At 49.3% G+C, this 14,552-nt stretch overlaps 1 protein-coding gene across 5 annotated transcripts in view; it reads right to left on the bottom strand.

Moving 5' to 3' along the window:
* The window catches only part of ppargc1a (peroxisome proliferator-activated receptor gamma, coactivator 1 alpha), a 230,716-nt gene that overhangs the window by 30,815 nt on the left and 185,349 nt on the right, over positions 1-14,552 (bottom strand). For 2 of the 5 annotated variants that reach the window (XM_052078355.1, XM_052078346.1), the window contains exon 3: positions 12,148-12,327. In XM_052078355.1, the coding sequence (XP_051934315.1) occupies positions 12,148-12,327 (180 nt within the window). Of the gene's footprint in view, positions 1-12,147; positions 12,328-12,413; positions 12,798-14,209; positions 14,526-14,552 lie in introns of those variants that run through there. The other 3 variants (XM_052078337.1, XM_052078375.1, XM_052078366.1) reach the window with 3 other exon arrangements.

Consider the following 14,552-nt stretch of genomic DNA (forward strand, 5'->3'; position numbering starts at 1 on the left):
TGTGTGTGTGTGTGTGTGTGTGTGTGTGTGTGTGTGAGACCAGATCCGATTGAGACGGCCACCCTTGGGATGTGAGCAAGAATGTTCTTTCTGCTTCCTTTTGTGTGGCCTCGCCCTGTTCCTGCAGCTCAAAGCTATATCGCTCGCGCAGAGCTTTTGTAGTGCGCCGCAGGAACAGGAGCTGGGGATGAACTCCGGACCAGAGTGTGTAATTTGACTGTCAATACACTATACGAACGTCAGCGGAAAAATCGACGATGGTTCGGTTGGGCCAAAAAAAATTGCGATTGGCATTTCAACTCACCGATGTCTGGGCGAGAAACGGGTCACATGACCGAACAAGCAACAATCATGAAAACTGTACTAACCAATGTTTGGGAAAATAACCTGTCCAGGAGGTGCTACGACAGTTCTACACGGCAGTCATCGAATCAATCCTGTGTTCTTCCATCACGGTTTGGTTTGGGGCCGCCACAAAAAAGGACAAAATCCGACTTCAACGGACAGTTAGGACGGCAGAAAAAATCGTTGGCACCGCCCTACCCACTCTTGAGGACTTGCACACTGCAAGAATCAAGACAAGGGCACGGAAAATCCTCCTGGATCCCCCGCACCCTGCCCACCACCTTTTTCAGCCACTCCCCTCAGGCAGACGCTACAGATCCATGCGCACCAAATCCAGTAGACACTTAAACAGCTTCTTCCCTCTAGCCATTAACTCCTTAAACAGTCACTGACATAGTCACTCTTCTTGCACCACAAAATGGTACTACAAAACTACATGTTACTCTAAAATGGTTCAATGATTTTGTTGTTTACGATGATACTAGTGCAGCGTGTTATACCGGAGACATATTCCTTGTGTGTTCTGCATACTTGGCCAATAAAGATGATTCTGATTCTGATTCTGATTCTGATATGATTGACGTTTCGCTGACGCAATGGAGGTTGACCAACTTTGTGCAAAGAATGAGTCACATGACCAACCAATTACTGGTGCTGGCTGTCATGGTTCATATTTCCCAATGTCTGGATGAAGAGCTCCTAATATGGTCGACCGATTCCTGCCGCTTCCTCTTACTGGATGATAAGAGGATAAGAAGACATGAAGACTTGACTAATGCTTGAGTGATGGTCACACATCAAGACAGAAAGGCTTTTAGACAAAGCTACAGCAGGACGAAATGAAGCTCCTCCCCTTCAGTTCAACATAGTGCCGCGGTAGCAAAAAGCCAGCAGGATGTGCCAAAGCAGTTTTTTTTTTAAATACACACACGTGCGACTTGACCAACGACGAATTGTGAATATGTGGCGGTTTGCTCTCGTGTTTTTAACCAGAGGACAACACCATCACGCTTACACAGCTGCACGCTGTTTCTGTGTGTGTGTGTGTGTGTGACCTTCTGGGCCTGGCATCGATAGCATTTTGTCGCAGTTACGGCGTCCTCGGAAGGACACCAATGTGCTGTATCAAACAAATTGTGCACGTCGTTGTCACAATCCACATCGCGGGGCACACAGGAAAGCGAGTTGTGTGTGTGTGTGTCTGTGTGTGTGTTGGCAATATCGCAGATGTATGGTAATTGAAATGGCAGAATCTTTTTGGGGGGGAAATGCAGTCAATTTGACGCGGCGGCGAAAGAAGGTCACCGTATTCAATTTGCGCTGAATGGCGGCGTGACAGGGAAACACCTGAAAGCACACGATCTTATCAAGGCTTCACAGGCGCCGCCACTTACCCACCCGCTAAAAGCTATTTGCTGATTACCAAATACACCTATTATCTTTTACCTTGACTGTTTGTGTGTGTGAGCGCACGGAAGCAGGTAGAGGCGGAGTCTCTTCACCCGGTCGTGACTTTGCGAGCATGCCATCTCAGCTGTCTCCACCCCCTTACACCAGCCACCCCCCCCTTCCCCATCAGCCGGCCCCTCAGCACCAGCCGATTGTCGTGCACTTTCAAGTGCCATATGGGCTCGTCAAAGAGAGAGGACTTCACAAGGCTTTTGCGTCCTCTTTACAAGTAAAGAGAACAAAGCTGCTACAAGGTTCGTCTTTGTCGAACATCAATGCCACACATATGGATGCGAGCGTTCCGGGAATGTGTTTGATGGGGCTCTTCGCGGCATCCTACCACACCTCCGCCATTAGGTTCGTTTCATGGCTTAGTTTGACCTGATGGAGGAGGGAAAAAAAAGATGCTACTTCACAAGAACTAGAAGATTCATTCATTCATCTTCCGCGCCGCTTGATCCTCATTAGGGTCGCGGGGGCTGCTGGAGCCTATCCCAGCTGTCTTCGGGCAGTAGGCGGGGGACACCCTGAATCGGTCGCCAGCCAATCGCAGGGCACACAGAGACGAACAACCTTTCGCACTCACACTCACACCTAGGGACAATTTAGAGTGTTCAATCAGCCTGCCACGCATGTTTTCGGAATGTGGGAGGAAACCGGAGCACCCGGAGAAAACCCACGCAGGCCCGGGGAGAACATGCAAACTCCACACAGGGAGGCCGGAGCTGGAATCGAACCCGCTACCTCTGCACCGTGAAGCTGACTTGCTAACCACTGGACCACCGGGCCGCCCAGAACTAGAAGATGTTCCATGCAATTTTTTTGTCATTGTCATTTAAATTTAAAGTTGGTGCCAGTTTCACTCAGTGGATGAGGGGAATTAGCTCATCTGCACCACAGTTCAGGGATTCAGGGTTTGACACTTGACCTCGGCCTTCCTGTGCGAAGTTTTTGAGATCTCCCCAAGCTTGCCGACCTCCCACGTTACAAAAACTCACTTCTTTGGTGAATGAGGAAAACTCGAAAGTGTTCACAAAATGTAAAAAAAAAAAAGTAGCATGAAGTGGTATGCCCCAAAATTAGAGTCCCGACTTTCCTTTTTCAATGCTTACATTTCATTCATTCATTCATCTTCCGAGCCGCTTGATCCTCACTAGGGTCGCGGGGGGTGCTGGAGCCTATCCCAGCTGTCTTCGGGCAGTAGGCGGGGGACACCCTGAATCGGTCGCCAGCCAATCGCAGGGCACACAGAGACGAACAACCTTTCGCACTCACACTCACACCTAGGGACAATTTAGAGTGTTCAATCAGCCTGCCACGCATGTTTTCGGAATGTGGGAGGAAACCGGAGCACCCGGAGAAAACCCACGCAGGCCCGGGGAGAACATGCAAACTCCACACAGGGAGGCCGGAGCTGGAATCGAACCCGCTACCTCTGCACCGTGAAGCTGACTTGCTAACCACTGGACCACCGGGCCGCCCAGAACTAGAAGATGTTCCATGCAATTTTTTTGTCATTGTCATTTAAATTTAAAGTTGGTGCCAGTTTCACTCAGTGGATGAGGGGAATTAGCTCATCTGCACCACAGTTCAGGGATTCAGGGTTTGACACTTGACCTCGGCCTTCCTGTGCGAAGTTTTTGAGATCTCCCCAAGCTTGCCGACCTCCCACGTTACAAAAACTCACTTCTTTGGTGAATGAGGAAAACTCGAAAGTGTTCACAAAATGTAAAAAAAAAAAAGTAGCATGAAGTGGTATGCCCCAAAATTAGAGTCCCGACTTTCCTTTTTCAATGCTTACATTTCATTCATTCATTCATCTTCCGAGCCGCTTGATCCTCACTAGGGTCGCGGGGGGTGCTGGAGCCTATTCCAGCTGTCTTCGGGCAGTAGGCGGGGGCCACCCTGAATTGGTTGCCAGCCAATCACAGGGCACACAGAGACGAACTACCATCCGCGCTCACACTCACACCTAGGGACAATTTAGAGTGTTCAATCAGCCTGCCACGCATGTTTTTGGAATGTGGGAGGAAACCGGAGCACCCGGAGAAAACCCACGCAGGCCCGGGGAGAACATGCAAACTCCACACAGGGAGGCCGGAGCTGGAATCGAACCCGGTACCTCTGCACTGTGAAGCCGACGTGCTAACCACTGGTCTACCGGGCCGCCCTGCTTACATTTCTTGTCAGCCAAATGCGCAGTGACTGATCGTCATTGGCCAATGGATGACCAAAAAAAATCTCTACTAAAACAACAACAACAACACCACCATAGCCAACTCTGGTTATGTCTTTTCCGCGATAAATACTCCCAAGCCTCGGTGTGCCCACGGTTGCATACCATATCGTTATTTTCTGTCATTGCTTTCAAACTGCGTCAAGAATATCGCGCACATGCAAGCAGAGGTTCCTGATTGGACAGCCAATTAAGTCATCCGGTCTCCAAGAGCCTTTTGAACTTTCTGAAGCCCGTGCAAATAATTGGAAATAAACAGAAGCTATGACATAAGCTTGCAGTGTAAGAAAAAAAGACGTAGCAATTGCAACAAACTAGGCCAATGCTTTCCATTTCTGGCTCACGTCAGCTCATCATGGAAGCGCGGTCAACGCCAACTTCTGTACAATCAATGGAACTTGTACTGTTGATTAAGATTAAGATTAAGAAAACCTTTACTAGTCTCGCAATGGAGAAATTCCAGATTCACAGCAGCAAAGTTATGAAAGGAAGAAAGTAGAACAACAAAAAAATAGGAGCTGCTGGAAAGGCAGCCACTCTCGCGGCGCCATTTTGAAGTCAAAATAACAAAAAATAACACAAGACAACACATAGGACAGAGACAGTCGTGCAATCTTCACCCTTTTCTGCATACACTTTGTTGTCTGAAGCAGTTCTAGATGAAAGAGGAGAGGATCAAAGTGTCCTTTCACCAGTGGATCAGAGACATCATGCTGAAAAATGTGCACACGTCTGCTACAAGCAAAGTTTTGAAAGCAAACACGAAGCTGTAGCGTCCATTGACGAAAAGAGATTAGTTCACTTCTCCTGTCCCACATAATCCGCTTCAAACTCCAAGCCGCGACTCCCAGCTCCAAATCCGCATCGGCACTCCGCGCCAACGCTCCTTTCTTCTCATCGTCGGCTCCTCAAGACCTCCATCCATCCAGCCGCACACCGTTCAACAGCACCGATCTCTCCGCTGAACAAAGCGGGGCTGTGAAAAATGCTGCCCATTACAGGCGCAAGACATAAGCGCCCCGGGACTGTCCAGCAACGACAGTCAAATGGCGCCGACATTCCTCCAGTCAAAAACAGTGCTGGTATACCCATGCTGCCGAGAAGGCGCAACCACCAAGCACAGAGTCTCCTCCTTGATGAATGTCGTGGCCATTGAGGCATCCAAAGGAATGAAATAAACATCTTCACCGGTCTTTATAGATTGCAAAAAGGAAAAAAAAAACATGTCACTGGAGTAGTTTACTGGGAGTATCTTGGGAGTTGGAAGGGTGTACAAGAATTCCATGCATCCAATCCCGTGTTAAATAATACAGGGTGGGTTATCAGGTGGGATCATAGCAACACGTTAGTGTGTGTGTATGTGTGTGCGCCGGCGCGAGTCTGGGGGAGGGTTGGATTATTGGCTTAGTGTTTTGGCCAGGTTAACGTGAAACAGCCCTGAAAGGCTCTTAGCCGAGATTACCCCATTGGCTAAAAATAGCCGCCACTGGCTGATGCACGCCGGCTCCCGAAGACCACCATCTGACGTGCGCGTGCTACGTTTCAATTACACACCTGTGGACACCGGTGGCGAGGACAGGGATGCACTCGGGGGTTTGGGATCAGCTGGGTAGGCTCACCAAAGCGTGCCGCAATCAGCAGCAGCAGCTTCCCACTGGGACGGAGGGATGAGTGTGGAGGAGAGATAGAGCGAGACCAAAAAGGATGCTCCCTTCCTTCCCTTGCTCTTGTTCCCAAACATTCCCAGAAGGGACTATTGTTTGGGATCCGACTGCCTTCCCCCTTCTACCGCTTCGTCTTTCCAGAAGAAACAAATCCTCCGCCTCGGGAGCCAAAGGAGGCGGGGAGTTTTGTCGCGTCTTTCCGAGCGTGCGCCTTCTCCGCTGATCGCCCGAGCCGCGCTGCGATAACAGCCGAGACGAGGAAGGGGTGGTGCGCCGTGGTGGCTGTGGTAATTCATACGCCGCTTTTGCTGGAGCGCTGAACCGGTGTGGGCGGTGTACTCTCAAATGTCAGCATAAATTTGCAAAATCAAAGCGCTCAGCAGGGTACAGGAACAGGAACAATAAGAGCTTGCCCTGAGTGTGTGTGTGTGTGTGTTTCCCCAATGACAAGCGTAGAAGCTTATCTACTGCTGATTTTTTGAACCCACCGATCCAATCCACATTCACCTTAAGCCTCCTATTCGGTTTGTTTCTCAGGTACTGCAATCATGTGCCAGGGTCATTTTGACCCGGGCAAGTTAGAGCATCCAAAAGTGGTAGAGATGAAAGCAATCCTAAAAAGATTCTGAGTGGCGACGAAATTCTATTTCCGGAATTTCTAATGTAAAATATTTAAATAAAATAATAAAAACATCAGGCGGCCCGGTAGTCCAGTGGTTAGCACGTCGGCTTCACAGTGCAGAGGTACCGGGTTCGATTCCAGCTCCGGCCTCCCTGTGTGGAGTTTGCATGTTCTTCCCGGGCCTGCGTGGGTTTTCTCCGGGTGCTCCAGTTTCCTCCCATATTCCAAAAACATGCGTGGCAGGCTGATTGAACACTCTAAATTGTCCCTAGGTGTGAGTGTGAGCGTGGATGGTTGTTCGTCTCTGTGTGCCCTGCGATTGGCTGGCAACCGATTCAGGGTGTCCCCCGCCTACTGCCCGAAGACAGCTGGGATAGGCTCCAGCACCCCCCCGCGACCCTAGTGAGGATCAAGCAGCTCGGAAGATGAATGAATGAATGAATGAATGAATGAATGAATGAATGAATAAAAATCCCATGAAAAATTTTCACTTATTAGGCCGAGTAAATCATCCGGAAAAATAACTTGTAGCTCGTATTTTTATATCTTTTTACATGACCAACTGTCCACTGTAGTAACCGCTGTCCCTGAAACAGTTAAAAAAATAATCCAACCTAAATATTGTTCATTCAATATCTTAAATCAAAGAGCAGAAGTTCCATACCCCCCCCCCCCCCCCCATAAAAATTCACATTTCTGCTGTTATTCCTTTAAACGGAAAACGGTTCAAATTGACCCGCACCACAACGGGAGGTTGAAAGGGAGAAATTGGCTCAAAGCTGCTACGCCAAGGCTGTCAGAGGGCATGTGTGACCGAGCTCGGCGACGCATGATCGCATGCTTGCAGAATGTCCACGCACACTATCTTCGTAAGACTCTAAAGCCTTGGCATTTCATTTTACTAGCTGCAAAGCCCACAACCTTTTACTTTGCAATCCTTCGGCTTTGATTCAGGCTGGCACCAGCCCAAACCTTCTCCTCCTCTACCCATCTGTCCTCATGTCTGTCTGGCCCGGGCTTTGACAAATGTGCACTTGACATGGGCGGGGCGGGGAGAGGAGTGGGGTAGGGGTGTCACCAAGCACCAGGCAGCAAAAAATAAAGAAATTAAAAAAAAAAAATCCCGTGCTACTGACTCACTTGAAAATGGAATTGTTTGTGGGCAGAGTTCACAGCGTTCAATCGCAGCTGCCCCGTAAACCGATGAAAATCCGAAATGACTCCAAAACAACACTGTATCCTCCTGTTGCGGGTCAGCTTGACTCAATTTTAAGTAAAATAAAGACAAAACAATCGTCCGCAGCATGAAACAACTTCTGTTTAGCTCCCCAAGTGTCATCAGTGTACCGCATACTACAAATGATGCGCAATGGAATGAATAATGCCGACGTTTGTTGGACTTGGAGACATTTACATTCCCTGGGGTCAAACGGACCCCGGGAGATTGTTGCTATTCCCGAGAAACCGATGTAACAGGACTATTACTCGTGTTCATTTCATAATAGAGGCACCACTCTGTATGGAATATAAGTCTATACCAAGCGTGTCAAACTAATTTTTATCGCGGGTCACATTGTAGTTACGGTTTGCCTTGAAGGGCCGTTTTGAATTTTGGGAAACCATAAAAATGTTTAACAACCTCCACATATTACATACACAGCACACAACACAGTGAAGAATATTCATTCATTCATTCATTCATCTTCCGAGCCGCTTGATCCTCACTAGGGTCGCGGGGGGTGCAGGAGCCTATCCCAGCTGTCTTCGGGCAGTAGGCGGGGGACAACCCGAATCGGTTGCCAGCCAATCGCAGGGCACACAGAGACGAACAACCATCCACGCTCACACTCACACCTAGGGACAATTTAGAGCGTCCAATCAGCCTGCCATGCATGTTTTTGGAATGTGGGAGGAAACCGGAGCACCCGGAGAAAACCCACGCAGGCCCGGGGAGAACATGCAAACTCCACACAGGGAGGCCGGAGCTGGAATCGAACCCGGTACCTCTGCACTGTGAAGCCGGCGTGCTAACCACTGGACTACCGGGCCGCCACAGTGAAGAATAATTAATTGTAAAATAAGAAGTCAAGAATAATGAATGCGATTGTGGAAAACGTGACAATTTGAAATGTTGGTTCAGACTTTAGCAAGCATCATGGAACTTGACATGCTTGATTTGCTTTCGCGGGCCACAAAAAAGGATGTGGCGGGCCAGATCTGGCCCCCGGGCCTTGACTTTGACACCTGTGGTCTACACCATGCCGCCTTGCCCGTAAGGCAGAGTTTGCACCTGTTGACGATCACCGTGGCTAGCTTAGCTTTAGCTATGCTCCTGTGGGCGGACTCAGGCATTACCAGTGATGTTTGATCACTTCGTTGGTTAAATGAGGCGTGTCTGAATCTTATCCGTGGAGTGTCTTTGCCTTCCCCCACCCTTCCGTTGACCGCCAGCCGTGTAACCCTAGCAGGGCTCCGGCCAGTTCAAAAGACATTGGGTCAACGCTTCCATGCTGTTATCTTTGGCAGTACATCAGGAAGTTATTGGAGCTAGCGCCCCATCTGCACCCCCAACGACCACGGCCCGAAATAGAGCGCCGGCGTTCACAGTCGGCCCGTTTTGAAGAGGTGTCGAACACGAGCAAAGAAAGTTTCGCATGTCTGTGTGGCGCGGTGGGGGGGATTGGCGCTGAGTGGGGTGTGGCCTATCATAGTGCACATTTCGCATCGGGACAGTTCGTAATGGAGCAAAAGGCCAGCCAGGGGACACCTCGTGATCCCACGGTGCTGCCCCACATACGGTTCCAACGCACGTGGGGCACGTAGTCAAGCCGTCGCATCGCCACGCTAAAGTTGCTTTCGTCTCAAACAAGTTACCAGCACTTTGCGAGACTGCCGCCGGGGACAGTCCTGTAACCTGAAGTCGACCTTTCCGTAATATACCGGCGTCAAGTTTGAGTTTTTGTCACCCAGACGGACGTGTGACATAAGACAACATAAGAAGGCATTCAAAAGTGGCGACCATGTTGCTCAGGCCAAACTTTCCGCAACCCGAAAGTGATTCCAAGATGACAATCAGGATTTTACAGTTCTGATGCTCCAGCAGGCTAATTAGGAAATACATTAGCAGTGCCCCCACCACCACCCACACCCCATTCATCCCCCGCCCCCCTCCCCCCGGCGCTCTAATCCTTGCCAAGAGGCAAACTTTCCCCTGTCAGATTAAAAGGGATTAGCCGGGTCCTGCTACATGAAGAACTGGCCACTTCATATGGTGACTTGAAACTTTCCAAAAATGGAGAGTGTGAGGGGCAGTGGAGTGGGGGGGGGGGGGGGGGGTTTGATTTACAAACGTTACGCCCTCTCACCCCTTAGCCCTGCTTCTTCCCGGCAACGATTTGCAGAGATCTCACTCAGTGTGACACAATAGCTGCTGGCGTGCGCGGCAAGGGCTGGAAAACATCGTCACGAGCGCACAATATTCATGCGGAACACGTGAGCCCCGTTCTCGGGGACACGTGCGCGGACCACGCGTCCGACCGCAACAAAGTGGGGTGCAGCAAAAGCCCGATTCTGTCTCATCATAGCACATTACAGGTATATTCATTTACACGGCAGGATTAATTGCACTGGTCAATTTATTATTATTTTTTTTAATTCGAGCTACAAGTAAATAGTTCTAGATTTTTTTCCCCCGCAGATTTCGAATCTGTGCTTTTTAAAAAAACTAGCAAATTATATTTGCATAATGTACTAAAAATAATACCAACCACAATCATATAATATCCACCCATCTATTAATTTAGAGTGTCCACTCAACCTACCATGCATATTTTTGGAATGTGGGAGTAAACCCTCTGACCTCTGTGCCGCCGTAGAAGGAGGTTTAAATAAAATACTGTATTTTCCACACTAGAAGGCGCACCTTCAATGAATGGCCTATTTTGTAATTTTTTTTTCATACATTGGGCGCACCGCATTATAAGACGCAATCTACAATGCATCCACTAGATGGAGCTATGCTCAAGGAAACACCAACAGAACGACCAGATGTCAGTAAAACGTATTTAATAAAGCAGCGAGACAAGTTATAGCATTGACTCGTTAACGTTGAACTCTCTTGCCGCTGCTCTATTTCCATGTTCAACGGTGTAACCGATCGCCTTATGTTTGAACTATGCGTTGTCAGCATGTTTCGAGCGAGGAGACATTTTGGGGTCGAAACGTCACCGTAATGACCGTACACAAGGCGCATCAGATTTTAAGATGCGCAGTGAGCTTTTAAGAAAATGGAAAGCTTTTAGGTGTGCCGTTTCGTGCGGAAAATATGATACCTCGAGGGGAAATGCTATAGAAGGCTGGGACAAACACAGAGGCAGTAAAGATAGAAGAGAAGATTTTTTTTTTCCTATTTGTATTCTTCATGGCATTCATGACGCGACTTTTCAGGAGCACCCAAAGAATTTTGACCGCTTAACATAAAAGTTCTGAACAAATGCCGAAGTGCATGTAAGGTTAATATTTCTTTCCTTTTGGGTATTGCAATGAAAGTTAAACATTCTACCTGGCAAATTTGACTGAAGACATTTTTTGTCACTTTCCTGTGCTGTGGACGTCAGAAATCAAAATGGAAGGCGCTGGCATCACAATGTTGCTGTTGGCTTTGTTTGTCATTTTGTCTTTGTGCATCCAAACAATGCAAATTGCACGCAAAGCACCCCCTGCTGGCCAGGAGGTCCATCAATTCAGATGACCAGGTGAATGGAAATTGAATGGGGCAAGGGAATATTGCCACGCATGGATTCACCGATATTTCTACCCACACCTATTCATGTGGTTAAAAACAAACTTCTTTCGAAAACAATGACCTCCAAACTTTGAGTGGTATCCTCTTTTGCTGCCACTTTTCCAGAGTATAAATTGTACGACTATTGTGTGAATTCAACTTTTAACTCATTCACTTCCAAAGACGTTTTTAAACGTCTTTTCAGACTTGGTCCAGAATTGGCTGGTACCGAATGAGTTCAAATACAGTCAATTTGACCTGCAACTGGACAGCAGAGTTAAAAGCTATTAACGGAGGTCGGACATGCATTGTTCTTGAAACTGACACTCGGTATTTTTAACCAGATGGCTTGGGCTCGACGGCAGCCAGTCACGCCACCTTCCACTTAGACTCCATTTCTGTGCGCGCGAGTGTGTACGTCCGCAGAGGTGAGGCGCACACAAAGGCACTGAAACAGTTCCCCGGCGCTGGTCAACGAGGTTAAACGTGGAAAGAATTTCGCTTGTTATCAAGTGTTGCCCGCAGGAGCGCCCATCACACGCGCGGCAGCTGAAAACGTGAGCGCGTGACACGACGCGGCGCCATTTTCGCCCCCTGGAGGCCAGGCCGCCGCGTCCATTCCCGGCCTCTGCCTGTTTATCTACGGCAGCGATAAGGGCTCCTAATGAAGACTGCGAGACTGACGGCTTTATGGCCCGGACTGGATCATCGACCTCGTTGGCAGCCCCGCTGGGCGACAACAGGGAAAAAAAGGAACAGTGGAAGGGTGATAGAGGGAAGATTAAAGTTTTACAAGCTTTTTGAGAAGCCTTTCTTTACGACGTGTCCATAGTTTGCTTTCAGATGTGAGCCGCATTAGTAAGCTGAAGCTGAAATAAACACTTTTGATAAGGAGGCCCACCACTGTCAGGCCCCAAATAAGGGGACAAAGGTCCCGGCGGGCTTATCAAGCTTTACGTTATCTTCCCAGCGCGCCTGCGTTGTTTTTTCAACACTCGACAGCATTCTCGCAAAAAAAAAAAAAAAAAAAGATGCTGCTGCGACCTACCTCGAAAAGATTGGACGCATCGTTGCCATACTGTGCAGAAATGATCTCCGATTGGTCGCTGTACCACTTGAGGCCGCCCAGGAAGCCGTCGGCGTCGAGGTCACTGACGTCCAGCTCGGAGAGGTCGAGTTCGGGAAGGTCGGGGCAGAGGGGCTGGTCTTCGCCAACCAAGGCAGCACACTGTAGGGGGGGCAGGGGGGCGGGACACACACCTGGTCAGTGCCACATTAAACAGAACAAACCGGTGCGTCGTTCGATCCCCCAACCTGCAAAGTGCGGCCGCTCTGCATGCAATCCGCGCGCATGCCCGCTGACATTCTATGTAATCTCCGCGATTTGTCGTGTACTTTACGGAGCAGCTGCCTGCACCCCCCGCCACCCAACTGTAACAGGACAAGGGCTCGGGGTGGCGGCGAGGGGGCCGAACGAGGCTCTGGGTGTTGTGAAAACAAACAGAGAGAGAGAGAAAAGAGAGAGAGAGAGGCAAAGAGCAAGATGGGAAGGGGTTGGGCTAATTTGCATGTCTCATCTCATTTTTTTTTTAATTTTATTTGATTTTTTTTTTGCAGGCTCATTGTGAATGGAACTGGAAGAGGGGCTACTGTGATGCTCCTACGCCAACCAAGGATGGAAATCACGCTCCCCCTCCCCCCCCCCCCCCCACACACACACACTACCTTTTTTTGCATCAATATCCACATGACAGCGAAATACAGCGGTAAACTTCAAAGCCACACGGCAAACCTCCCGTCTTAACGGTAGCTGGCTGCACATGTCGGAAAGGTGGATATCCCCGAGAGGGGTGTTTCGGCCCCGCCTGAGCAGGAGGGACGTGAGGTTGGGCTCGGGTCAAAAAAGCCGGGAGACATGTCGCTTGCTGCTGAGGAGGCAAAGCGAGGAGCGCCCAGACAACGGTGTCACAGTTCATCCGCCCCCCCCCATCCCACACACACACACACACGAATACACAATGACTTCAAGACTTGTGATGAGACATCTGGGTTGTGTTGCACACGCGAGGGAGGGAAGGGGGGGGGGGCGGCTTGTGCCTGTGAGATGATGCAGTCTGACAAGGCACGGCAGCCAAAGACTGCAAACCGTTCTGCAACCCAGAGGTTCCGCTGATAGGCTGCCCAATTATCTGATGGACTTCCCGGCCGGGTGCAAAGTGATGGACTAGCTCCTAACACAGGCAAGACTATCCTGTGATTTACGCACATAGAAGCTGAGCGGAGGGGCATCGAGAGGAAGCCACCGGCTGCCTTATTCCTTCCGCTGCAAACATTTTTTTTAGCGTGTGCGCACAATTTTGGAAACAAAATCTGAAGCACTGCGGAGAAATCTCCGCCAGCAGGGTAATAATCCGCACCTCCGCAGAGCATCGCTGCGCAGCACGGCGCAGATTAAAGTGCTGGCAGGTGCAAAGAAAACAAAAAAAAAAAAGTCGAATGGTCTGCTGACGTGCTCTGGTGGTTGATTAAAGATCGAATTCCAAACAGTGGTCCCCCTCTTTTGCAACCTTTGCTCCATTGGCAAAAAAAAAAAAAAAAAAAAAAAACACGCACGGACGCAAATCACCAAGGGACTCCGTGCGTAAAACTACGCACACACGCGCACACACACGCAACTCTCATGTACACGCACGCGGTACGCACACTCACGCAAGCCCGCGCGAGCACACGCACGCACACACACATACGCCGAGACACCTGAACGCAACACGGGAGCGATAGATCCGTTAGAAAGAGTGAAAGGGTCCCTTTTTTTCCTTTCTTTTTTTTGGGTGGGGGGGGGGCAGCGGGTGAGGGGTAAACTACACCAGAAATCGAGGTGGAAAAGGGCAAAACATTCCGCTTGTTTAACAGTTGCCAAATAGTCCCGCGTTGTGCATCCTCAACTGGGTCCACATTACGCGTTACGCATCGGGGGAAGAGAGGACTCAGCAAGCCACTAAAAGCTCCGTCGCTCCAGGAAATAATATAGCAGCAGTCCAAAAGGATCGAACGATTTCGTTTTGCTTTTGCTTTGTTTCTTTTTTTCGATAAGCCATCTTTATGCTCACCTCTAATTCTCTCCACACCGAGTCCTGGTTACACCTGTCCCACGCCATCCAGCCACTGAATGACGGCTCCGTAAAAAAGAAAAAATAAAAAAATAAACAAACCCCAAAAATAATAGTAAAAAAAAAAAGCGTCGGGAAAGGGACTGAAAATAAAAAAAAGGGGGTGGTGGGGGGGGTGCTCAAGTAAAAAAGAAATCCACGCACTCTTCCCACTCGCTCGCACGCAGGCAACTGCTGCCCCTCGCCGAGAATGAACCGAGGGCACCTGTCTTACAACTGCTTTCCATCACATGACAAAGCTATTAAAAGTAGGCAGGGAGTGACTCCGCGTCCACGCTACACG

This window comes from Hippocampus zosterae, chromosome 1 (genome assembly GCF_025434085.1).
Source record: "Hippocampus zosterae strain Florida chromosome 1, ASM2543408v3, whole genome shotgun sequence".
NCBI lineage: Eukaryota > Metazoa > Chordata > Actinopteri > Syngnathiformes > Syngnathidae > Hippocampus > Hippocampus zosterae.